The sequence below is a fragment of the Mustela nigripes genome, chromosome 2 (assembly GCF_022355385.1).
Source record: "Mustela nigripes isolate SB6536 chromosome 2, MUSNIG.SB6536, whole genome shotgun sequence".
Taxonomy (NCBI): domain Eukaryota; kingdom Metazoa; phylum Chordata; class Mammalia; order Carnivora; family Mustelidae; genus Mustela; species Mustela nigripes.
In genome coordinates, this window is record NC_081558.1 from 101,835,722 (window position 1) to 101,860,231 (window position 24,510).

Below are 24,510 nucleotides of genomic sequence, written 5' to 3' on the forward strand. Positions count from 1 at the left end.
AGCTTGGATAGTAACCAAAATAATCTCCAAATTTCAAAGGAAGGACCGATTTCATACACAACTTGGACACTGTGTCTGACACATGGCAGACCCAGGAGAAAATGAATGTACATTTCACCTAAAAAGCTGTGTAAGGTGTACGATGGCAATAGCAAAGCAGAAACAATGGATAGGTGATAAAGACAACAATTTAGAATGTACCAAAAAACCTTTATGCACAAATAAATTCATGCCAGTGTTATTTATAATAGTGAAAATTTATAATCAATCCCTTAATAAGGAAATGGCAACAGTTATCAATGGTATAACCTAGTGGAGTGAGTGCAGCTATTAAATTATGCTTCTGAAAATCATAATGGAAATAAAATGACATTAAAGACTGCTCATGACATTATGAGAAGTGAAAAATCCGGGTACAAAATTGTGTATATCATTTTTTTAAAACCCTGAAACTAAAAACACACTGGTAGAAAATATACCCAAATACTTAAAATTGGTTATGTGTGAACAATTGAAATATGAGTTTCCCCCACTTTCCAAATACAATTAAGAACATATTACAACAAAATCAAAACACTAAAATATAAGGCCTAAAACTGAATAGACTCAGTTGCCAAAATGCCAAATTATCTTTATTTTGTTGAGATATTTAACAATATAAAAAAGTTTATATTTCTTCTTGGTCATATTTTTTACCCAACTTTTCAAAGATTCAATAGTAGAAACAGCCGAATGCCGCAACAACACAGAATAAACTGTCCTAAAAAGCAAACAAAACAAAACACACACAAATCCAGAACGTTAGTACTAATGAAGGGCTAAGGGGCAGCAAAGGCAATTGAAATGAACATCATCTCAGATCTTTGCCAGTTTTCAATCACAAAGGTTTTTCCTTCAATATACAAAGGGTTTCCAGAATATAGCTATAAAGTTGCTTGCTTCGGGGTAACTACAAAATTGCTTGCTCAAAGGGTAGGATGGGTAAAGAATTAGACTTTCTGAAGGTAGAAGTGAAATACAAACTAATGAACCTCATGTAATTCGTTTTCATAAAATGAGTAGTCCCATTTTTCCTAATTTATCACAGAAATAACAATATGAAATGTTTTGAGTTTCTTGGGAGTAAATGCATAATGATAGATAAAAAATAATAGCATCTTGGGGTGGCTCAGTCAGTTAAGCATGGACTCTTGATTTTTGACTCAGGTCATCAACCCAAGACCATGATCAAGCCCCACCTTGGGCTCTGTGCTCAGCAGGGAGTCTGCTCAAGATTCTCTCTCTTCCTCTCCTTCTGCTTCTCCTCATATGCGTTCTCATTCTCTCTCAAATAAATAAATCTTAAAAAAATGTAACAGCCCTGGGTCAGGGCAAATGGCATTTGGGTGTTTGTTCTTAATTGATAAAATCCATTTATCTGTCTTTTAACTCAATCACAAACTTGTCAAAACACTTTTTAAGGTTATTATTAGAGGAGTTCCACCTACCTCAGTGACTCCTGAGACCAGCAAATCTCACCTCCAGCCTGGTACTACTGGGAGAAAACAATCTAAACTTAAGCACCTGATTACTAACCAAAGCAAAATTCTTTGGTTAAGCCCAGGTCCCTGTATCCTTGGGTGAGAGAACCATGAGCTGTGTTCTACAATCGTGCTATCTGTGGTGAGAAACCTGTTGTTTTTTTTTTTTTTAATTGTCCAGGCCTTATGGACTGATACTTTTGTAAAATATAATAAAAATTAGTAAGTGGGAAAATGAAATGAAAAAAGAAACATACAATATAGCCTAAACTTTTTACTATTAGATTTATCAATATAAAATTACTTTGTCCAATTCCTGTAAGAGTTTTTAAACTCTTACACTCTATGTACTTCTCTTATGAAGGATCTGTGACCACACAGCATAAGGACTGGCAATGGTCTATGGATTCCACTTTGGCTGTTCTACAGCATCTCCCAGAGTTCACCATGCCTGTCTTATTCAAAATGTTATCCTTCACACCTCCAGGGGAGGCTGGCACCTAATGGGAGCTCAGATTATTTGCTGAATGATTGAATTGCGTTGTATAAGGTCTCAGTAACTCCAAAAAGCAGGAAAAACCATCACCTTAGCTTGACCCTTCCCCTAGAGAGCTGATAAATGGGATTTACATAGTACTTCCTACTATCACTGGTTCCCTAAGGGAGTTGAACATAAAATGAAACTTTGATAGGACCATAGAATTTTAGAGCTAAAAGGTATCTTAAGATGACATCAACACAAGCAACTTCCAAACCTGGCAGTAAGCATAATCATGTGGGTAACTTTTTTTAAAAATTCAGATTCACTGATTTAACACCAGACTTATTTGGTCAGAATCTACTTGAGTAGGGTCTTAGCATCTGTACTTTAAACAAGTCCCCCAAATTATTTTTAGGCAACCACAGCTGTTATTTGGGAAAATCTAGTACAGCTTCCTAATGTTACTTGATACAATCAGAGAAAAGTCCAATGACACCTGAAGTCATTCAATTAGAAAGTTACCGAGCTGGAAATTGAACCCCTCTCCTAATTCACTCAACCAAGTTTCTGTTCTATTCTACTATACTTTAATTCTGAGTCTACTAATTCACAACCTAGGGATCATTTCTGGAAGCAAGTATAACAACATATGATTAAAATATATAAAACATTCAGCCAATAACCTACCAGTGTTTAAATGAAATCTCTTTTTAAAAATTTCTCTTTTGCTTAGTTTTGAGAAATAGCTTTAAGATAAAATAATTTTATTACTGAATGAAAATCACCTTTGCTCATGAATCCCTGCCACCCCAATTTCATTTTTTTTTTTTTAAGATTTTATTTGAGAGAGAGAGAGAGCACGAGTTGGCGGCAAAGGCAGAGGGAGAGGGAAAAGCAGACTCCCTGATAAGCAGGGAGCCTAATGCACGATTTGATCCCAGGACCCTGAGATGATGACCTGAGCCAAAGGCAAATGCTTAACCAAGTGAGCCACCCAAACACACCCCTGCCAACCCAATTTCTTTATAGTTAGCCAAGTGCCACATGTCTGTTAGCACTAAATAAATAATATGATATTCTCAAAATCAAACTTGTAAAGAGTTATATCATTTGTACACCTACAAGTCTCCCTTTGGGTGACATATTAGATTTCTTCTGCTTTAGTTAACACAGTAAAGGAACAGTAAAGTCATTTCATCCAGGAGTCAAAGACAGACATCTAAAACTAAAGAACACTTAGTTTTGGGACATCTAAAACTAAAGGACACTTTTGTCCTCGTATCTTAATAATATTAATTTGACTTGGAATGTCCACATGTCCTTGGAAAGGAAAAAGAGGCTTTCAAATAGACTTACATTCATGAAAACATCGTAAGTGTAGTTGTCAGTGTCGGCATCCCAGAAACAGCGAGCAGCCATGCTGAAAAGTCAAAGAATGAAGAATTATAAATAATATAAGAAAGATCTGAACTATATCTATTTGCCATGAGCAAAAGTTTTCTTGGATACATTTTTTAAATTCAATTAGCCAACATATAATACATCATTAGATTTTGATGCAGTGTTCAATGATTAGTCGCATATAACACCCAGCACTCATCAGATCATGTGCCCTCCTTAATGCCCATCACCCAGTTACCCTTTCTCCCCCACGCCCCTCCCTTCCACAACCCTCAGTTTGTTTGTTTTTTAAGATTTTTATTTATTTTATTTATCATTATTTTTTTTTAAAGATTTTATTTATTTATTTATTTGAGAGAGAGACAGTGAGAGAGAGCGCATGAGAGGGGAGAAGGTCAGAGGGAGAAGCAGACTCCCCATGGAGCTGGAAGCCCGATGTGGGACTCGATCCCGGGACTCCAGGATCATGACCTAAGCCGAAGGCAGTCGTCCAACCAACTGAGCCACCCAGGCGCCCCGTATCATTATTATTTTTAAATTTAATTTATTTGACAGACAGATCACAAGTAGGCAGAGAGGTAGGCAGAGAGGCAGAGGGGGAAGCAGACTCCCTGCTGAGCAGAGAGCCCGATGTAGGGGCTCGATCCCAGGACCCTGGGATCATGACCTGAGCCGAAAGCAGAGGCTTTAACCCACTGAGCCACCCAGGCGCCCCAGATTTTTATTTATTTTAGAGAGAGAGAGCACAAATTGGGAGGAGAGAGGGAAGCACACTCTCCGCTGAACTAAGAGCCTGATGTGGGGCTCAAACCCAGGATCCCGGGATCATGACCTAAGCCAAAGCCAGATGTTTAACCAACTGAGCCACCCAGGAGCCCCAACCCTCAGTTTGTTTCTCGGAGTCAAAAGTTTCTCATGGTTTGTCTCCCTCTCTGATTTCTTCTCTTTCAGTTTTCCCTCCCTTCCCCCAGTCTTCTGTGCTATATCTTTGATACATTCTTATAGCTGAGTGCTTCCAAACCTTTTCACACAGAAAATCCTATTTGTACAGCAGAATGTACTAGATAAACTAGAAGGGACTGAAATCATAGATGTAACTGGAGGTGACAGCCCAGGGACTCTTAACAACCCCAGACTCTGACCAGCTGCCTGACAGCCTAAGTGATCAATACCTTGAGTCTTTGGTATTTTGGGTGGGAAGTTGTTGTAGATTACTTCAGCCAAGATATTTTTGTGTAAATTTTAGAGGAAATACTATCTAAGACTTATGACTGAAATCTTGCACAATAATATTAACAAGTAGGTCTGGAAAAGACCTAATAGATTATTTTGTCCACTGTGATCATTTTGTAGAGTTCCAGAAAAGAAAGAGACAAACTCTGAACTAGAAGAACTCAATCCAACTAGTTCTGAACCCAGTATTCTCTCTACAGAATTGCTACACTGCCTCTGAATTCTCAAATTAACCATTATCTCCCCAAATCTCGAGAAAGATAGAATGTTAGGCAAAATGAAAGTCAGTTTAAAAATGGAAACAATTTGGGATGCCTGGGTGGCTCAGTGGGTTGAGCCTCTGCCTTCAGCTCAGGTCATGATCTCAGGGTCCTGGGTTCGAGCCCTGCATCAGGCTCTCTGCTCAGCGGCAAGCCTGCTCCCCCCACCCCCCCACCTATTTGTGATCTCTCTCTGTCAAATAAATAAATAAAATCTTTTTTTAAAAAATGGAAACAATTTTATGGGGCACCTGCCTGGCTCAGTTGGTGGAGTATATGACTCTTCATCTTGGGGTTGTGGGTTCAAGACCCATGTTGGGTACAGAGATTACTTAAAAATGAAAATTTTAAAGTAAATAAATAAATAAATCATGGAAATAACTAAAATGCACAGTAGTAAGTGGTAGAGAAAATCATGGTATTTTATGGCAATGAAATTCTATGTAGCCATTAAAGAGATATTTTGCCAAAACACTTACAAAAACATTTATAAAATTTATAAAAAATGAAAATATGTTCACAATACAATGTTAAGTGAAAAAATTACAAATGCTTGGGACACCTGAGTGGCTCAGTTGGTTAAGCAGCTGCCTTCAGCTCAGGTCATGATCCCAGCGTCCTGGGATCGAGTCCCACATCGGGCTCCTTGCTCAGCAGGGAGCCTGCTTCTCCCTCTGCCTCTGCCTGCCATTCTGTCTGCCTGTGCTCGCTCTCTCCCCCTCTCTCCCTCTGATAAATAAATGAAATCTTTAAAAAAAAATTACAAATGCTTTTACATTTTTAATACATGCATGTATATATGAGTCATTATTAAAATTTATTGAGCACTTAACTTTGTACCAGCCACTGGTCTAAGTGCTTTACATGTATTGACTCACTTAATCCTATGAAGTAGGTACTATTTTTTTAAAAGATTTCATTTATTTATTTTAGAGGGAGAGAGAGAGAGCAGGGAGAGGACCAGAAGGAGAGGGACAAGCAGTCTCAGAGCTGAGTGCAGAGCACTACACAAGGGGTCGGATCCCAGGACCCTGAGATCACAACTTGAGCTGAAATCAAGAGTCAGCCACTTAACTAAATGAGCCACCCAGGAGCTCCTGCTATATTATTAAACCCATTTAATAAATATGGAAACTGATTTATCAGACAAAGTAAGTAAACTTGCCAAGGTCAAACAAATAGTGACAAAGCTGTCCTTGAAGCTGTTCACGAATTAATCTTGAACCAAGATTAATTAGCAACTGTCCTTATAAGCAGTTCAGTTTCAGGTTATAGAGAAAGATACACATATATCATAATGATATTGTTTTTTGGTGTTTTTTTTTTAACTAGGCTTCATGACCAGCATGAAGCCCAACATGGGGCTTGAACTCACAACCCTGTGATCAAGATGTAAGCTATCAAGAGCTGGATATGCCTAAGTGACTGAGCAACATTTTGGGAAGTGTTTGTTTTTTGTTTTTGTTTTTTAGTAGAAAGTTTTGCATAGACGAACTCTCCAATCCTAATATTTCACACTTTCTTAAGTCAAAAAAGTTCCACCTATTTCTAAACTGTAACAGTAACAAATATGAAATAAAATTAACCTTAATTTATCACCAATAAGGATTTATTTAGCAACTACTATATGTCCAAAAAGAATAAAACCCGTCTCAATCCTCAATCCCTCAATTTAATTAGGTGAAAAAATTAACACATGAAAAGAATAAGTTAATGTATAGTTGATGCTAACTTATGGATTCAAAAGAATTGTAAAGCCTGTCTAGTCCAAGTCCAGTCATGTAACATTTGAACTAAATTTGTAGAAGTGCTACAGAAGTTAGAGAATTTAGACAGGAGGAAAAAAAAAACAAAACAAAACAGAAAACAGTTCATGAAGGAAGTGGTAGTTAAGCTGAGTAGAACCAAGTGAAGGCAGGAATATAAAAATTTACTTGACAAATATTTGCTGAGGGTCTGTTATATATGAAGGAAGTGCTAGGTGCAAATGACAGAAAGATGCAAAAAAAACAATCTTGCCTTCAAAGTGCAGTCTGTATTTACACCCTTTGCCAATAAAAAGAACCAGGACTCCTCAGGGAAATGATCAATTCCAAGTGTAGGGCTAGAAATGTGTAAGATAAACCTGAGACTTCTGGGTCACACCCAAAGTTTTGCATAGACGAACTCTCTTTTGTCTTTGACCCAAAGACAAACTTTGGGTCACACCCAAAGCCTGGGCTATACAAAAAGAAAAAAAATGCTATATTTAAGTATATATATTTGTGTCAAAAAGACTCAGAGGTATGATGGAACACTGTGTAACAGGCCAGTGTTCCCATCAAGATTAATTAGCAAGGCTGGACAAAATGGATCAAAATGCAGCTGGAGTAAGACTAGGGGAGACAAAATTCCAGAAAGAGGTGAACTGCAAGGAGGTAAACTGATATCCTGCATCAGAATTCTCCCTGAGGCATTTGCCAAATCCAGGTACAGAATTAGAAGCTAAAAATCCAGGCTTTTCCCCTCTAGAACACCAGTTACTCAGGGAAAAAGACACCAGCAAGACTTGCAGGGCTAAGGAGATAAAATTGGACACTTGAAGGACCAAAAGGAGAAAGTGGAACTGAGCCTGTCACATGACAGGTTTTCCCCTTAAGACATGTGCTGAATTCTGAAACTGAAAGCCAAGTGTTATAGGCAAAATTATGGCCCTCTCAGCAAACATATCTATGTCCTAATCCCCAAAACCTGTGAATATGTTACCTTATATGCCAAAAAATAAAATAAAATAGAATTCTACAGATATATGATTAAGGATTCTGAGATGAGAAGAGTACCCTGGATTATCCAGGTGGGTGCAATGTCATCACAAGGGTCCTTATAAAAGAAAGGTGGTGGGATGCCTGGGTGGCTCAGTGAGTTGAGCCGCTGCCTTCAGCTCAGATCGCGATCCCGGGGTCCTGGGATCGAGTCCCGCATCAGGCTCCTTGCTCAGCAGGGAGCCTGCCTCTCTCTCCACCTCTGCCTGCCTCTCTGCCTGCTTGTGTGCTTTCTCTCTCTCTCTTTTGGACAAATAAATAAATAAAATCTTCAAAAAAAAAAAAAGAAAGAAAGAAAGGTGGTGAGAGAGTCAGAGAAATATTTGAAGATGCTATGCTGCTGGCTTTGAGGATGGAGGAAGGGTTTATAAGCTAAAGAATCCTGGCAATCTCTAGAAGCTGGAGGAGGCAAAGGAGTGGATTCTCCTCTACAACCTCCAGAAGGAATGCAGTCCTTCTAATACCTTGATTTTTAGCTGAACGAAACACATTTTGGATTTATGATCTCTAGAAATGTAAAATAGTATTTTTATGCCACTGTGTTTGTGATAAATTTTTTAAGTTTATTTACTTACTTATTTATTTATTGTCATCTCTACACCCAATGTGAGGCTCAAACTTGAACTGTGAGATCAAGAGTCGCAGTCTCTTCCAACTGAACAAGCTAGGTGCCCGTGATAACTTTTTGCAGCAGCAATAGGAAACCAATACACTAAGGAAAAAACATTGAACTAAAGAGTAGTTTCATGCTGAGGAGACAAATATAAAAGTCAGTACCTGATGGGGTGGGGTCTCAATGAACATTTAAGGTTCTTAGTTGAAAGATCAAGAGGGCTACATTCAAGAAAGAAGGGTGAACTGAAGGTAGAGAGAGTCTCAAATCAAAATTGCCACCTAATCTCAACTCTGCTTAGCCCCTGACTGGATTAAGGTAAGTGGTCCACAGTCTACCTGAATGGAAAAGGAAAGAGTAAACCCTTTCTGGAAGAAAATAATATTATCTGGAGGTCCTATAGTTTTTCCACACAATGTTCAAGATTTAAACCAGGCATGCTGAGAGACAGAGTCACATAAAGGATGACCAAGGGGGGAAAAAAAAAGTCAGTGGAAACAGAATCACACATGATCCAGATAAGAGAATAATCAGACAATGACTTTAAAATAACTGCTATGACCAAAATGTAAAAAGGGAGGAGGAGGAAAGATAAAGAACATAGATAAAAAATAATTTCACTGGCCTCACTGACTGCTCCTGGCGGGTCCAGGAGGTAAGGCAGCATGTGTGGTGCTAAGGTTGGTCAGAGCTGTGACCAGAGCATTTGTGAAATGCACAAAAGTGCAAAGACTGAAGAAGAGGAACATGAGGACACTCTGGATTAATCGAATTACAGCCGCCTCCCAGGAACACGGTTTGAAGTACCCAGTATTCACTGTCAATTTAATGACATGCCAGATGGAGCTCAACAGTAAAGTACTTGTGGGTCTAGACATCTGTGAACCAAAGACTCTTAAATCTGTGGCTGCTTTGACCAAAAGGAGATGACAGGTAGGATTTGCTGCTGCCTTGGGCCATAGGACGGAGCCAGAAAGCATATTCTCCAGAGTGGTGCAGTACCACTGAGGTACAATACCTGCTCTTTCCAGTTGAGTGTCTTAAGAAAAGGGTTTTTTCCCCCCTGATGATCACAATAACTAAAACAGCAGCCAAAAACTACTTGTGAACAATATGTAAGTTTGATCAGCAATTATCTTAATTTACATTTTAGTAACAGACATGAAAGAAAGGCCCTTTCTTCCCTTATCGGGATAGATTCAGAAATCTCTTACACAAATTCTTCAAATAAAGCTCACGTCTGTTATGTCTGGGTGCCTCAGTTGATTTCACTAATGAATTAGAATCTATAAAAAAGAATCAAATGGGTATTCTAGACCTGAAAAACATAATAACTGATATTAAGAATTCAGTCAGTGGACCGAATAACAGATTAGACACAACAGAAAAGAGACTTAGTCAACTGAAAGGTCAATAGAAAAATATCCAAAAGGAAGCACAGAGAGAAAAAACAAAAACTTAGAGAAGAGCATTAAGAGACCTGTGGAATCGGGCGCCTGGGTGGCTCAGTGGGTTAAGCCGCTGCCTTCGGCTCAGGTCATGATCTCAGGGTCCTGGGATCGAGTCCCGCATCGGGCTCTTTGCTCAGCAGGGAGCCTGCTTCCCTCTCTCTCTCTCTGCCTGCCTCTCCATCTACTTGTGATTTCTCTCTGTCAAATAAATAAATAAAATCTTTAAAAAAAAAAAAAAAAAAAAAAAAAGAGACCTGTGGAATATAGTAAAAAGAACATCTCAATCCAAGTATAGGTAATTGGAGTCCAAAAAGAACAACAGAGCAGAAGCAATATTTAGAAAGTTAATAGCCACACCTAGTGCCCAGATGTTAGTTCCTAATGTCATTCTCCAATAAAATGAACCAGAGCTCCTTGAGAAAATGGCTAATTATAGGGCTGGCATTGGGAATGAATATAATGAAGCATCTTATAGTGCCAGTAAGTAAGGAAGTGCTCAAAAAACCCCACAATAGGGGCACCTAGGTGGCTTAGTTGGTTAAGTGCCTGACTCTTGATTTCGGCTCAGGTCATGATCTAGGGATTGTGAGATCAAGCTCTGTATCATTCAGTGTAGAGTCTGTTTAAGGATTCTCTCTTTCTCCCTTTCCCTCAATCCACCCTCACACTCTCTTGCTCTGTCTCTCAAATAAATAAATCTTAAAAACAAAAACAAACAAAAAAACCCCACAATAGTAGGGGATACCGAAGGGACACAAGAGGCAACTACAAGAGTGGCCAATGGCCAAAGTTGGGACATTGAGCAATAAAATAAGATAGCACTAGATTATAGTCTAAAGTACAAAACTCCTGTAAATAATAAATAAGTAAATAAATAAGAAGAAAGATACAATTAGCAAATGCCAGGCTGTAGGAAATTCTACAGGACAACCCCATTTCTTCAACAATTAAATGGCAAGGTTAAAAAGAGAGAAAGAGAAAGAAAATAATAGACTAAAAGAAATTTAAGAGATGTATTGTTTAAAAGCAGTGGGTGGCCTTTACCTGGATCCTGCTCTGAACAAACTGTAAAAAAGAATATAAACACATAATTATGTGCACACAAATGCACATACATACACAGCTGATCTTTGAACAACTTGGGTTTGAACTGTACAAATCACTTATGTGCAGATGTTTTTTCAATAAATAGAGTACTATAAATATATTTTCTCTTCCTTTTGATTTTTTAAATAACACTTAGTAACATTTCTTTTCACTAGCTTATTTTGTTGTAAGTGTATAATATCTTTATAAAATATGTGTTAATTGACTGTTTATGTTATCAGTAAGGTTTCCAGTCAACAGTGGGCTATTAATAGCTAAGGTTTTGGGGAGTCAAAACTATATGCAGATATAAAAAGTGATTTTTGACTGTGCAGGGGTTGACAAGCCTAACCCCCATACTGTGCACAAGAGTAAACTATTGTAAAATATTAAGGATCGACAATATTTTAGATGTGATGATATATTATTATGTTAAAAAGGGATATTGTACATTAGAGATATTGTATACTGTTGTGTTTACAAATGAAATGGTACAATGACTGTAATTTGCTTCAAAATAATCTGGTGGGACAGGGAGAGTAGGTACAGGCATAAATAAAACAACATCCAGCTAAGTAATAGAAAAAAAGGGAGTTCCTTAGTCCCTGTACAGAATTTTAGATGATAAAATTTTTAAAAAGGAGAGTGACCTTGAATGCTACACTTTAGAGTTTGGCCTTATCACGTTTTACAAAGTGAATCATAACCAGTTTAAGGAGTTTATATTTGACAGAGTTTAAAATAAACTCTGAAAAGTTTATGGCAAGAAAATGAGGCATGCTTCTGAAAGACCGGTCTAGTATACAAAATGAATTGTAGAGGAAAGAGACCAGAGTCTGGCAATGCTGATAAAGGGCTGCTAAGGAAGTGGGGCCTCCAGATTACAGTGCATGTGGGGGGAGAGAGTAATGGCTCAACATGACAAAAGAGGATTTCAAGGTTTTAAGCCAGAGTTAATAAAAGCTTTGCAATACTGTGAAAGAGAAATTAAAATGGCAGTCGAACCAAAGGAGAAGGAGGGAGAAGAAATTTGCAACTGTATTTGAATATGTTGAATCTGAGCTGATAGAGTAGTGAGGTATTTCTTTATATAACTGAGGTGAGAAAATATCTGGAAGCCTTCTGAGCAAATGGCAGGGGGCACCATGGTGAGGATTACTGTGCCAGAAGTCAGAAGGCCAGGCTCTATTAGTTTATCTGACACCAGCCAGATACATAATTTGGAGTAAATCATACTGATCCTTGTAAGTGTCATCTGTAAATTAAGGGGAGTAGACACTAGAAAATATCCATAGTCCCTTCCAAATCTAACATTCTATAGTAAAAATTTTCAGGGATAATATCTACAAGGTATTTTTAAAATTCAATCAACAAATACTTTAATACTTTCTTATAAAATATATTCAGTACTGCAGTGCCTGGGTGGTTCAGTGGGTTAAAGCCTCTGCCTTCGGCTTGGGCCATGATCCCAGGGTTCTGATCGAGGCCCGCATCGAGCCCCACATTGGACTCTCTGCTCAGCGGGAGCCTGCTTCCTCCTCTCTCTCTGCCTGCCTCTCTGCCTGCTTGTGGTCTCTGTCTGTCAAATGAATAAATAAAATCTTTTAAAAATAATAATAATAAAAATAATAAAATAAAATATACTCAGTACTATTTGCAAAGGAAAACAGGAACTTAACACTCGGGCATAGGGAAAGACAGGAAATACACATTTTGAACTCACCAGTACATGAATGACAGTTTGAGGTCATGAGAATGAATGAGCTAACTGAAAAAGCAGTGGGAAGAGCAGAAGAACAAGAACTGAGCCTTAAAGAAAGCTCAGAGCTGGCGATGTAGGGGAGAAAGAGGAACCAGGAAAGGAAAGAGAAAAACAGAAGAGAAATAAGTTAGATAAGTGATATCAGGGCCAAAATAAACTGGAATGAATATTAAGAAATAGAAGCCCAGGAGGCCCCTGCATGGCTCAGTTAGTTGAGCATCTGCTCTTGACTCAGGTCATGATTCCAGGGTTCTGGGACCAAGCCCCATATAAAGTCTGCTTCTCCCCCTGCCTCTCTTCCCACTCATCCTTGCGAGCACTCTCTCTCTCTCTCTCGCTTTCTCTCTGAAATGGGTAAATAAAATCTTTTTTAAAAAATTATTTAAAAAAAGAAATAGAAGCCCAGGCCAAGAACAAGAGCTAAGAAAGGACTATTAGATATGCTAATAAGGAGGTCTCAGACAATTTTAAAGAAATTAATTTGGAATGATAGGAACAAAAACCAGGCAAGAAGGAATTTAAGGAAAAAAAAATAAGAAAGAAGGAACTGAGGAAGAAACATATACATAGTGCCATATTGGACTTAGGAGCACATATACATAAACCTTAAAAGTCCTACTGGCCTACAGATACTAGGAAAAGTGAGAAGTGAGTTACCTTGCAGAGCTCACCCACACTGTCAACCACACTGTTCTGTGCCAGGATCTTTTTGGCTCACAGCTGCATTTTGTTATACTGTCCTTTTCCTCTCACTCTTACACAGATACAATCTTACTGAATTGTCAGGATGAATACCTAAGAAGAAATATTTAAGAGTAAAAACAAGAAGGAAAAACCAACTACTCACAATACTCCTTCACCTCTTTGTTCTCCAATCACTACTTGTACCACCATTTTGTATCGGTCAAATCCCATTTCTAGAAAAAATAAGAGAGTTATCTATAAGTAAAAGTGGTAAAGTTATTTAATGAAGGTAAATTTGCCTAGAAAGGAACACAGGTATTCAGTTCACAAGCACTGGCTGAGTAGGATGGTAAGCTTGGGAGTCAGAAAGACGTGAGGACAAATCTTACTTTGGTAAGTCAGTCAGTCAGCTTGCCAAGTGTGTAACCTCAGACAAGCTGTTCACCTTTTTGGCGTAAATCTTCCTCATGGGTTCAATAGGAATATTATTACTTACCTCCTGCGGGATGTTGTGAGGTGAGATGAGATCAGATATAATATATTGATCTTAAAAATAAGACTGTCAGTTATTTTACCACCAAAAAATGGGTTTATTCAAGAAGGGCAGAGAACTGTAATTCAGGACAGGAAAAACCACAGGCAAGTACAGAGAACAAAAAAGAAGCTGGTTCTTTTAAAGAGGAAAGGAGGACGTTGGGAGGACTGTTATAAACAAAAATTCCACTGAAGTAAACCAGAAGTTGGAAATGTAGTGGCTTTTCATTGCCAGAATCGTTGACAGTCTCTCATCAGCAGGGCTGTTGCTGGGCAAGGAGAAAATCTCTTCCTCCTGCTGGGATAGTAAAAGTATAGGCTCTTCCGGTCCGGCTGATAAGATGTGGAACGGTATTAGAGCTCCCCCTTCTGGCCTCCTAACTCCATTTTAGTGAATATTAATTTCTACCTTTTTCTTCCTCTAAGTAATAATTTTCAGAAGTAATAAATACAGCATCTAGAACAGTACCGATACACACTATTTTCTCAATAGATTTCAGCTTCCTTCCTTTCTCTCCTACTCTAAGTCATGTAGTGTTAAGTCGACACAAACACAGAGATAAATAAGACACTATTCTTGGGACACCTGTGTGGCTCAGTTGGTTGAGCATCTGCCTCTGCTCAGGTCACAATCCTGGGCTCCTGGGATCAAGCCACACATCAGGTTCCTTGCTCGGCAGGGAGCCTGCTTCTCCCTCTATCTGCTGCTCCCCCTGCTTATGCATACTCGCTCTCTCTCTGACAAATAAATAAAGAAAATCTTAAGAAAAAAAAAAAAGAGAGATTCTTCTTGCCTTAAAGAACACAGAGTAGTTGGGAAGGCAAACATGAAGAATAAAATGAAAAAGCAATATATTAATAATTCCAAGAGGAGCATGTGTAAGATACACAGGAACACAGAGCTGGAAGCTCCTTCCCTTGTCTAGATAGTGGGGAAGCAGTGACCAGAAGAGACGTCTTGGAGGATGTGATAAATGAAAGGAGTCTTGAAAGAAAAGTAGGAATTTACCAGACAATGTCTCCATTCTATGAAGAGGGAACAGCATGTGCAAAGGCATAGAGTATGGAGCATTTAGTAAGCTGTTCAGTAAGGTAGAAACGAAAACAACATACGATTCTGGAGTATAATTGAATGGCCCATCACAACTCTGCTGCTTTCCCAGAAAATACACTGTTAAAGCAGCAAAATCCTGAATTCTCACTAACACCAAATCTGAAGAGAAGAAAACTGAATGGGCATCTTTATCTTCCCCCTTTTCTAACCAAGAAATAGTGAAAACAGTTGAAAGTGGGGGGAAAGAAAAAAGAAATGGATAAAGTTGAAACATAGCCAACTCTGTTTGATCAAAGTAAAGGCTCCAGGACTATACATAGTAAATTAGACAAATAATATGAAGACTACAGTTCCCCTTCCAGGTGAGACCTGAACTAAGTTCAGGATACTTAACAAAATCTCAGGAGACAGAGCCCAAAACAGTGCACACAACTCCACAGAGCTTCCTCCTTTCTCTACGCATTTCCCTTCCTCCTTTTCTGATACCCAAGGAGCTAGAATAGTAAATACCTAGCCCTTCAACTGTAGTTCTGAGGGAAAAAATAAAATAATATCAGATATGGTGGATGAGTACCCATCACCCACACTGTGTTGGAACAATTATGAAAAGAGCAAATGAAAAGACCTGAAAATCACATCAGAGTAAAACAGAAAGAAGCTAACCGGCAATATGCAATAATGCAGCAAGAAAAACAAAGAAAAGAATAACAAGAAACAAACAAAATACTGTTTAAAAGACAAAAATAAAAACAAACAAACAAAAAAACCCTCAACCTAGGAAATAATATAAACCGAGGAACAAAGAGAAATTCTTCACAACTGATTCACAGTATAGAACAACTTAAGCTCATAAATTCAACAAAATAAGAACTCAATCAGATTATAAACAACAGAAAGATGAAAATGAAGATCGCAGCCATAAGACAAACTGAATACTCATACAGTATCAGTACAGACCTAATAAATTTTAAAAATGGTAAGCGACAGAACAGACACAAATGAAAATTGAATTACTGGCTTAAGATAATTACAAGTAAACATTACAGGAAAGAGAAGAAAGTATGGCACAGAAAAGCTAATAGATATGGAAGATAAAGATGATTCAACGTATCAGTATTTGTTGTCCTGTGACCTAATGAGTGGAACAGGAAATGTTTTCAGGGATAGAAGAAAATTTTCCTGATATGAAAAAAAATCCACATATTGAAAGATATAAAATACTCACTATTACCAAGCAATATTCTAAAAAAGCTATTGAGCATCAAGGTTAAGGATGGGATTCTTTAGGCAGAGGACATCAAGTGGCCTTAGATTTCTCTACAGTAATGCCAGAAGACAATGAAACAAAATCTACAAGATTCTCAAGAAAATAAGTTATTACCTCAAAATACTATATACATCCAAAATATATTGATTTAAAGGCAAAAGGCAGACATCCTCAAACATTAAAGAACACAGAGAATGTAGCATCTCTCAGCCCTTTCTGAAAAAACTTACAAAAAAATCTCATCGGATAAGAAATTGAACCAAAATGGCATGATAAAAGGACTAAATAGTGAGCAATCATTCCATTTAAATATAAAATGAATGCAAAAAAATACACATATATAAGTGTATATATACAGAATGAATGCTATATCACTATGTAAAATAGGTGCAAAGTATCCCATTGTTATTAAGGTATTTTTCTGTATATAAACACGGAAAAAGGGCGCCTGGGTGGCTCAGTGAGTTAGGCCGCTGTCTTCGGCTCAGGTCATGATCTCAGGGTCCTGGGATCGAGTCCCGCATCGGGCTCTCTGCTCGGCAGGGAGCCTGCTTCCTCCTCTCTCTCTCTCTCTCTCTGCCTGCCTCTCTGCCTACTTGTGATCTCTCTCTGTCAAATAAATAAATAAAATCTTTAAAAATAAATAAATAAATAAATAAACACGGAAAAGATGTCTGATATGATGTTCACCTAATATTAATGGTTATCATTAAATATTGATATTTAAATACTGATATTTAATGTGGTGGTGCCATTTGGGATGATTTTCTAATTTTATTTATTTTTCTACACTGTTTAAATTTATTCGTAATGGACATGTATCTTTTTCACAGTAAGAACAAATTGTCATTAAAAAGTAAAAATAGGGGCACCTGGTGGTTCTGTTAGTTAAGTGTCTGCCTTCCGCTCAGGTCATGATCTCAGGGTCCTAAGATCAAGCCCCGAGTCAGGCTCCCTGCTCAGTGGGGAGTCTGCTTTTCCCTCTCCCTCTGTGCCTCTCCCCACTCATCCTCTTTCTCTCAAATAAATAAAAAATCTTTTTTAAAAAGTGAAAATAAAAATGTTGATATACAAACAGTGGTTAATTCTGGGTGAAATACATAGAATTGTTACTTTCTTCTTTGTACTCATATATTTTTTAGTTTCTAAAAATGAAAGCAAATTAAGAAAAAAGTACATCAAAATATTAAATAGTAACTACCTTTGGGTAATGGAATTTTATATAATTTAAAAATTTTAAATGTGTACTTTTCTAAATAGTCTAGGTTAGTACAATGAAAATGTATTACTGTGACATAGACATTTTCTTCCCTCCAAAAAAATGTTCTAGTTTTAAAAAGGTAGAGAGAAAGGACTTTTCAGATGATATAATATTATGAACAAAAGAGGGGCACCCGGGTGGTGCAGTCAGTTAAGCATCTGACTCTTAGTTTCAGTTCAGGTCATGATTTCATGTTCATGAGATCGAGGCCCACCTCCAGCTCCACATTCAGCACTGAGTCAGCTTAAAGACTCTTTCCCTCTCCCTCTGCCCTGACCTCCTCCCCATCACATGCGCACACACACACGCACGCACACACACTCTCTCTCTCTCTCTCTCCCTTTGTCTCTCAAATAAATAAATCTTTAAAAAGAGAGAGAAAAAAACAAAGAGAATAGAGAGAAAAAGCATGAGGTATGTTCTATAGATATAGAGAGCTTAGCAAGAGTGGAGAGCTGAGTCTGGTGACTACTCAGCTGGAGAGATGGGCTGAGGTCAGACAGTGAGGGTATGAATGAAAGACAGGCTAAGGAACTGATACGCTGGTGAGAAAAACAACCAAGAATGATGGGAGAAAGGAGTCCCTGTAAATCCTGATCTTTCTCATACTGGAATGTCTCAGATACTGCATGCATACAATGTTTTATTTCCTATCTTTAACTTCCCCACTATCTGGAAAGACCTACAAGAGTAAAGGTGACCAAATAATTGGGAGGACTAGACACTGAAGAACAATTGTGTTAAAAGAATCCACAGCTTATGCCCATTGTTTAAAGATAGGGAAGGAGAAAAAGGAGTAAAATTGAATGTCTATTTCCAAGTATCACCACAATTACCTTTTAATTTGTCTTTAATGGTTTCTGATAAACGTTTTGTGAGCTGAGGCATTTCTTCTGGAGAGTACTCGGCATTTGCTAGCTCCTCCTTAAGAACAGCATGGATACATTCTTTAACCACAGAAGGTCTGAACCTAAATGAAACAGTGTGAAACATCTAATTAGTAACTCCAAAATTTCAATTTACTTTCACAGCTCAACCTCCCACAGCTTTCTGTCACTACTACAATTTAATTCCTCTTTTTCATACTTTTTATTATCAAAGTGACAAACACAACTTAAGAAAACAAGTCATATTCTTGATGTTATCTATAGACTGGACCTTTCCCTGAACTTCAGACCACATATTCCAACACATATTCCATCTGGATGTCTAATGGACAACTCAAAAGTTCATACATCCAACAGTGAGCTTCTGACCATCTCCTCTCCAAAATTGTATCAGTCAATGGAACCTCCATCCTTCCAGTAGCTCAGGCCAAGAACCTTGAAGTCAGGCTTCTTGACTTTCTCTCTCACAAACCACATCCTGGTTCATAAGCAAATTTTATCAACTTTACCTTCAGAATAATCTAAAATTCAATAACTCTCTCCACCGCACTGCCACCAGTTTGCTCCAAGCTACCTCCTGCCTGTGTTACACCAGCTTCACACAAGTCTCTGTCTCTGCCTTTGCCCCCATATCCTGTGGAACTTAGCAACTAGACTAGTCCGGTTAAAATATCTGTTGGATCATGGCACTTCTCTGTTCAAAATATCCCAAATGTTTGGGGTGGCTCAGTCAGTTAAGCATCTGCCTTCAGCTCAGGTCATGATCTCAGGGTCCTGGGATCAAGCCCCCTGCTCATCAGGGAATCTGCTTCTCCCTCTCCCTCTCCCTCTGCCCCTCCCCCCTGCTCATGCTTGTTGTCTTTCTCAAATAAATAAAATCTTTAAAAAAAAAAAAATCCCAAATGCTTCTCACCTCACTCAGACTAAAAGCAACATCCTAACTGTCACATGCACAGCCCCATATGACCTACCCTATCAAACTCTCTGATTTCATTTTCTACTACTTTCCTGCCAGTTCTCTCCACTCTGGTCACACTGGTCTTCCCTATGTTCTTTGACCACATCAGGCAGACCACCTCAGTGCTTTTGCACTTGCTGTTAACCTCTGCCTGAAGTTCAAATCTCATTCTATATGCACTGCTACCTCCCTCACTTCTTTCAAGTCTTTATTCAAAAGTCACTTTCCCTAGGCCACCTTCTCTAAAACTTCAAATTGCCCTCCTACCACATCACTTTATATCTCATCTCCTGGTACTCATTACTATCTCTATGAGAGATATATACTACATGTATATATACATATGTATATGTGTGTGTATACATACTATATAGTTATATATATACACTATATACTATATAGTTCACTTATGTATTTATCTTGTTTGTTGTCCTTCTACCCAGCTAGAATATAAGCTCTATGAAGGCAGGGATTTCTCACTGCTTTGTTCACTGTCATCTTTCCACATCTTCTATTTTCTTAGAAGAGCACCCAGCACATAGTAGACAATAAATACTTTTGGAGGGAATGGATTATTGAATAAATGAAGACAGAGGGGAAAATATCCCCTAATTTCACCACCCTGAAATATGTTCATATTTTAGTTGTATCTATCATCTATTAAAACACTAGTTTTATTTTCTGGGCTATATATTCTATTAGCTGATTTGTCTATTATGTGCCAAGTGACCAGAATGTTTTAGGTTTTGAGCTTATAATGCAGTATAATATTTGGTAGCCCTAGTGGTCCCTTATTACTTTTTGGGGTAGGGTTCCTTTTTTTAAATTTAAATTCTGAAGCAACCCTTATTACTTTTTAACAGTATTTTCTTTGCTCTCTTGCCTGGTTATTCTCACAGATGAACTTTAGAGTCATCGACAGATTTCCAGGTTTGATCTGTTCTAAAAGGGGTTTTCCTATTACAAATAATCTATATTTGGCTCTTCCCCTTAAGCCTTTCTCATTTTCAGTGAAATGTCAAAAGTTTTCTTCAAACAAATCACAAATAATCTTAGAGGATTATTCCTACAATATATGTTAATTTTGTTCTGCTTTTATTCTGTTTTGCAACAGAAATGCAGGCAAATGGCGTTCTATGCATTTAGAAACTTTTACCAAGATAACTGAACATAACTTTTATGATGTCCACTCCACCCACCAGAAAACTGCATGAAATGTATCACATTATAACCAAAGTTCCTGGCTTCCAGTATTTGCCAAGCATTTGATTCAGCAATCTGGTTTCAAGCAATAGAGGGGCTTTATTTAAAAAAAATTAAATATTTTTTTTTAATCTTGTGAAAATGAAGTGAGTGATGGACCCTCTAGCCCTAGCGGACTGTCCTCTGCACTAGACTGTGTAATTTTGGGAAGGCATCTTCGTGGTGGGCCAAGAACATCCGGATGATACCTAGGTAAGACTCTGAATGCATACAGGTCCCACTCCCTGCAGAGGAGTAAGCGTATTCTGGCACCCATATGCACACCTTGACCCTGGAAAATGGCTGAATGGAATTCGATGCAAGGCGTTTCTTTCCTGCTCATCTATTCCACCCCTCCTTTCCTCTGCCCACATCCCGGGTCTCCTAGAGCCAACCATTCCCACTGCGCTAGCCTTAGGTGCTCCCGACGCCCTAACGCTGCAACTGTAGGTCGGGTCCACAGCTGCCCAGAGCAGCTGGAGACTCAAGAAAGATAGCATCCCACCCTCTCGGCTTGCCCCTTCCTCTCTAGTCCCGGCCCGCCTCCTCCCCGGTGGTCGCCAGACCACCCCACACTCCTTCCCTCCCTGCTGTACTCGAACCCAATACCTTCCTCTGTACCAAACCCACTCTACCCCTCCCCCAGTCCCTCCTCCGCCACCTCCATCCGCCTCCCCAGCCACCTCCTTCTCCAGCCCCGCCCTGCGTCTCCAGCCCGCCCCACCTCCAGCCCCGCTCCTCCTTCCCTAGTCCCGCCCCGCGCACCCCGCGGATCCCCGTGCGCTTTCCCCACGCGCAGGCTGCCAGGCGGCCTCTGTCGACCTGACCCAGCAGCTTGTAGGACACCCCCACCACAGCTCGTCCGTTACCCGCCTTTGCTGGAAAATGGGCCGCAGAATATAGGTATTCTCGGACTCCCCTGCGTTCTTCTCAGTCTCTGGCAACCCGTCGGCTGTGCCCGTAGCGAAGGACGCAGGGGTGGACGAAGTCATGGCTAGGGCTTCTTGGCTTAGTGTATCGCGATGAAGGCCTGGCGGATTGCGGTAGGGAGCTGGGAAACCGTCGCCAGGGCAACGAGGTCTCCGAGAGCCCTGCTGTGACGCGGCTGCGCGCTCCCAGCAGAGCGGCCCTCCCCCGCGCCTGCGCACTGGCTGCTGGATGGGACCTGGTCTAGGGAGAGCACCTAAGGCTGATGCAGCCCTATGGGGAGTTGAAAGCGCTTTAACGCGCGTCAGGTTTTATTAACCGCGCAACAATTTTAAGACATTGACGCGGAATCTGAGGCCCTTAGAGGTCCAAGCATATGAAGCTATTAAGCGGCAGGGCCCTGACTCTAAATAAAGCGTCTTCGCGCTGTAGCCTGTGGGCAAGTGCTGCCTTCATTTCTTTAGGCATGACTTTTGAACGGATATATATATATTTTTAAAAGATTTTATTTTTTTGACAGAGAGAGATAGTGAGAGAGGGAACACAAACAGGGGGAGCAGGAGAGGGAGAAGCAAGCTTCCTGCTGAGCAGGGAGCTCCACGCGGGATTGATCCCAGGACTCTAGGATCATGTCCTGAGCCGAAGGCAGATGCCCAACAACTGAGGCACCCATATTTTTAAACGATCGAAAAAAAAATAAAAAGATTATTTCATGACACGTGAAACCTATACGTGAAATTAAAATTTCAGTATCCCCGAAGTTCTTTTGTAGCAAAGCTATGCCCACTTGCCTGTTGTGTGGCCACTCTTGCGCTGTTATTGGTAGACTTCGCAACTGCAACAGAAACCATGTGGCCCTTAAGGTCTAAACTTTTATCCGACCCTTTACATGAAAAAATTAGCAGTGCCCTGCCCTAGTCCATAACTGCCAAGCACAGTTCCCCCAGCCTCACCTACACCCTTGGATCCAGAGCAAATTCAGAAATGTTCAGATTTCACGTGTATTCCTCACTTATGAGCACCAGTTTCTGGTCCTGTTTTAGAAAACCATATTATACTGGCCTCTGTCAGCTTCAAAAACTAGGAAAAGGAGTGGCTGGGTGGCCAAGTCAGTTAAGCCTGCGCCTTCAGTTCAGGTCATGATTCCGGGGTTATGGGATTGAGTCCCATACCAGGCTTCCTGCTCAGCAAGGAAGTCCACTTCTCCTTCTCCCTCTTCCCCCGGCCCCCCCTCTCCTGCACTCTCTCTCCCTATTTTGCTCACTCACACACAGATTATCTCAAATAAAAAAAAAAACGGGGTCTTAAAAAAAAAATAGGAAAAGAAATTCCCCCAACATCTATCCAGGCTTCCTATTGGTTGGGTTAACAAATTGCAAAACTTCCTCCTCTAAGATGGAAAGGGAGTAGTTTCTATAAACATTTATCTGTGCAAATTCCAGTAGAGACTCACTAATTTTACTATCCAGTTTTTGGCTTACAATGTGTTTTCTTGGTAGTATAGCCTAGATTGGTCTTCCTGAGTCCCATAAACTCATAGGAACTTCACCTTCCCAGTCTGCCCTTCACAGTGTCCCCAGAATGGCTTTTTTTTTTTTTTTTTTTTTTTTTTGTGACTGCTCTGCTTGAAATCTTCCAACGGTTCCTTATGACCATCTCCCCAGGATTTACTGCAAATAAAACCTTTCATGATCTGGCTGGGTTGCTGAACCCTCCTCCTGGCTCTGGCCAGGAGAATGGGGTCTTCATTGAGCCATGAAGGGCCATTCAAGGGCCATGAGGCTAAGTGTGCACCCACATCAGCTCAGTGCTGCTTCAACCATGCCCTCTTTATCTTCCCCTTGGTTCAGCAGCACCAGCCCCATCTTTGGCTGCAATCATGTATCCACAGACTAGCCTGGCACAGAAATCCAGTGTCTCCTAGGAGCAGATAGCGTTTTACTCCTTGCTGTTTCACCAGCCTTAAGAAATCATACTCCTAATATGCAGATTTTCTCTCCCCTTCCATGGTTTCTTCAGTTAGATTTCTCTCATTCTATCTACTACAGTCTAACTAAAATCACAGAAGATCAGATGTATAGTTTAATTCAATAAAAATTTTATTATTCCATCCATGCTAGGGGCTAGAGATACAAAAGTAAATAAAACCCAGGCCTTGCCCTAAAGAGTTAACAGATTTGGCTGGGGAGCAATGGGTTAAATAGAGTGCCAGCTGCTATAACAGAAAGCTGAAGGACAACCTATTCCCAAGATGGGCTTACTTTTCTTTTTTTAAAGATTGTATTTATTTATTTGAGAGAAAGAGAACAAGAGAGAGCATGATGGGGGGACAGTCAGAGGGAGTGGGACTCATCCTGGGACTGTTTCCTGGGACTTCAGGATCATAACCTGAGCCGAAAGCAGTTGCTTAACCAACTGAGCCACCCAGGTGCCCCAAGGGCATATTTTTCTCTAGCAGGAACATAAACAAGGCAATGCCCTCCTCATTCCATGATGATATTCCAGAAGGCATATACAAGGTAACGGACAGACGACTTTTTTTCTTAACAAAATGTTAACAGTGTCCTGACGTAAGCCCCTCTGCCCTAAACCTGGTTGGAAGCCAAGCCAAGACCTCAATGTGGCTTTCATTTGAAGAGAAAGAAAACCAGGGTGAAAGCCCATTCCGAGTGTGAGGTAGTTCTGGGATGAAGGCAGAAGGAAGGGGAGATGCAGGCGTCCTCTGGAATCCCACAGAGGGCAGCGAACAGAACAGGCTGGTGTGGAGGACTATGGAGCCCATAGTGGAATGAACACAGAACTCCCTCTGCATTCCCCTCCCCATCCCTGGTTTCCTCTCCTTTCCCCTTCCCTCCTCCCCCGGTAACAGAGGAATTCCTGTATTCTGGAGGCATCGGGTGCTTCAGCGGCTCCTCCCTGACCTGGGGACCATGGAGGGGATACAACAACAACTGGGCCCACACTTTCCCTTCCTGGCTTTGTCTCCTCTGTGGCTCCAGAGCCCATGGTTCCCTAACTCGTTCGCTGGACCTGTCCACTACCTCTTCTCTTGCCAGTGCCCATCTTCCTATTTCTTCCCAGGCTGCCT

General features: G+C 39.9%; 1 protein-coding gene across 1 annotated transcript; it reads right to left on the reverse strand.

Moving 5' to 3' along the window:
* Nucleotides 1-610: 610 nt before the first annotated feature.
* Nucleotides 611-21,633, reverse strand: DYNLT2B (dynein light chain Tctex-type 2B). The gene is made up of 5 exons (XM_059391185.1): nucleotides 21,369-21,633; nucleotides 18,245-18,378; nucleotides 13,456-13,525; nucleotides 3,358-3,421; nucleotides 611-760 (listed from the first exon to the last, which is right to left on the reverse strand). Exons 1-5 carry the CDS (start codon nucleotides 21,485-21,487, stop codon nucleotides 713-715), a joined length of 435 nt encoding a protein of 144 aa, XP_059247168.1. The 5' UTR covers nucleotides 21,488-21,633; the 3' UTR covers nucleotides 611-712.
* Nucleotides 21,634-24,510: the final 2,877 nt, after the last annotated feature.

Bases quoted from the DNA above. Each gene is read 5' to 3' on its own strand.
- DYNLT2B (XM_059391185.1), bottom strand. From the start codon at position 21,487: ATGACTTCGTCCACCCCTGCGTCCTTCGCTACGGGCACAGCCGACGGG. The intron at 18,379-21,368 runs GCGGGTAACGGA...TGTTTCATTTAG, and splicing joins CGGCCCATTTTCCAGCAAAG to GTTCAGACCTTCTGTGGTTA. The intron at 3,422-13,455 runs GTGAGTAGTTGG...TTGACTTTTCAG, and splicing joins CAAAGAGGTGAAGGAGTATT to CATGGCTGCTCGCTGTTTCT.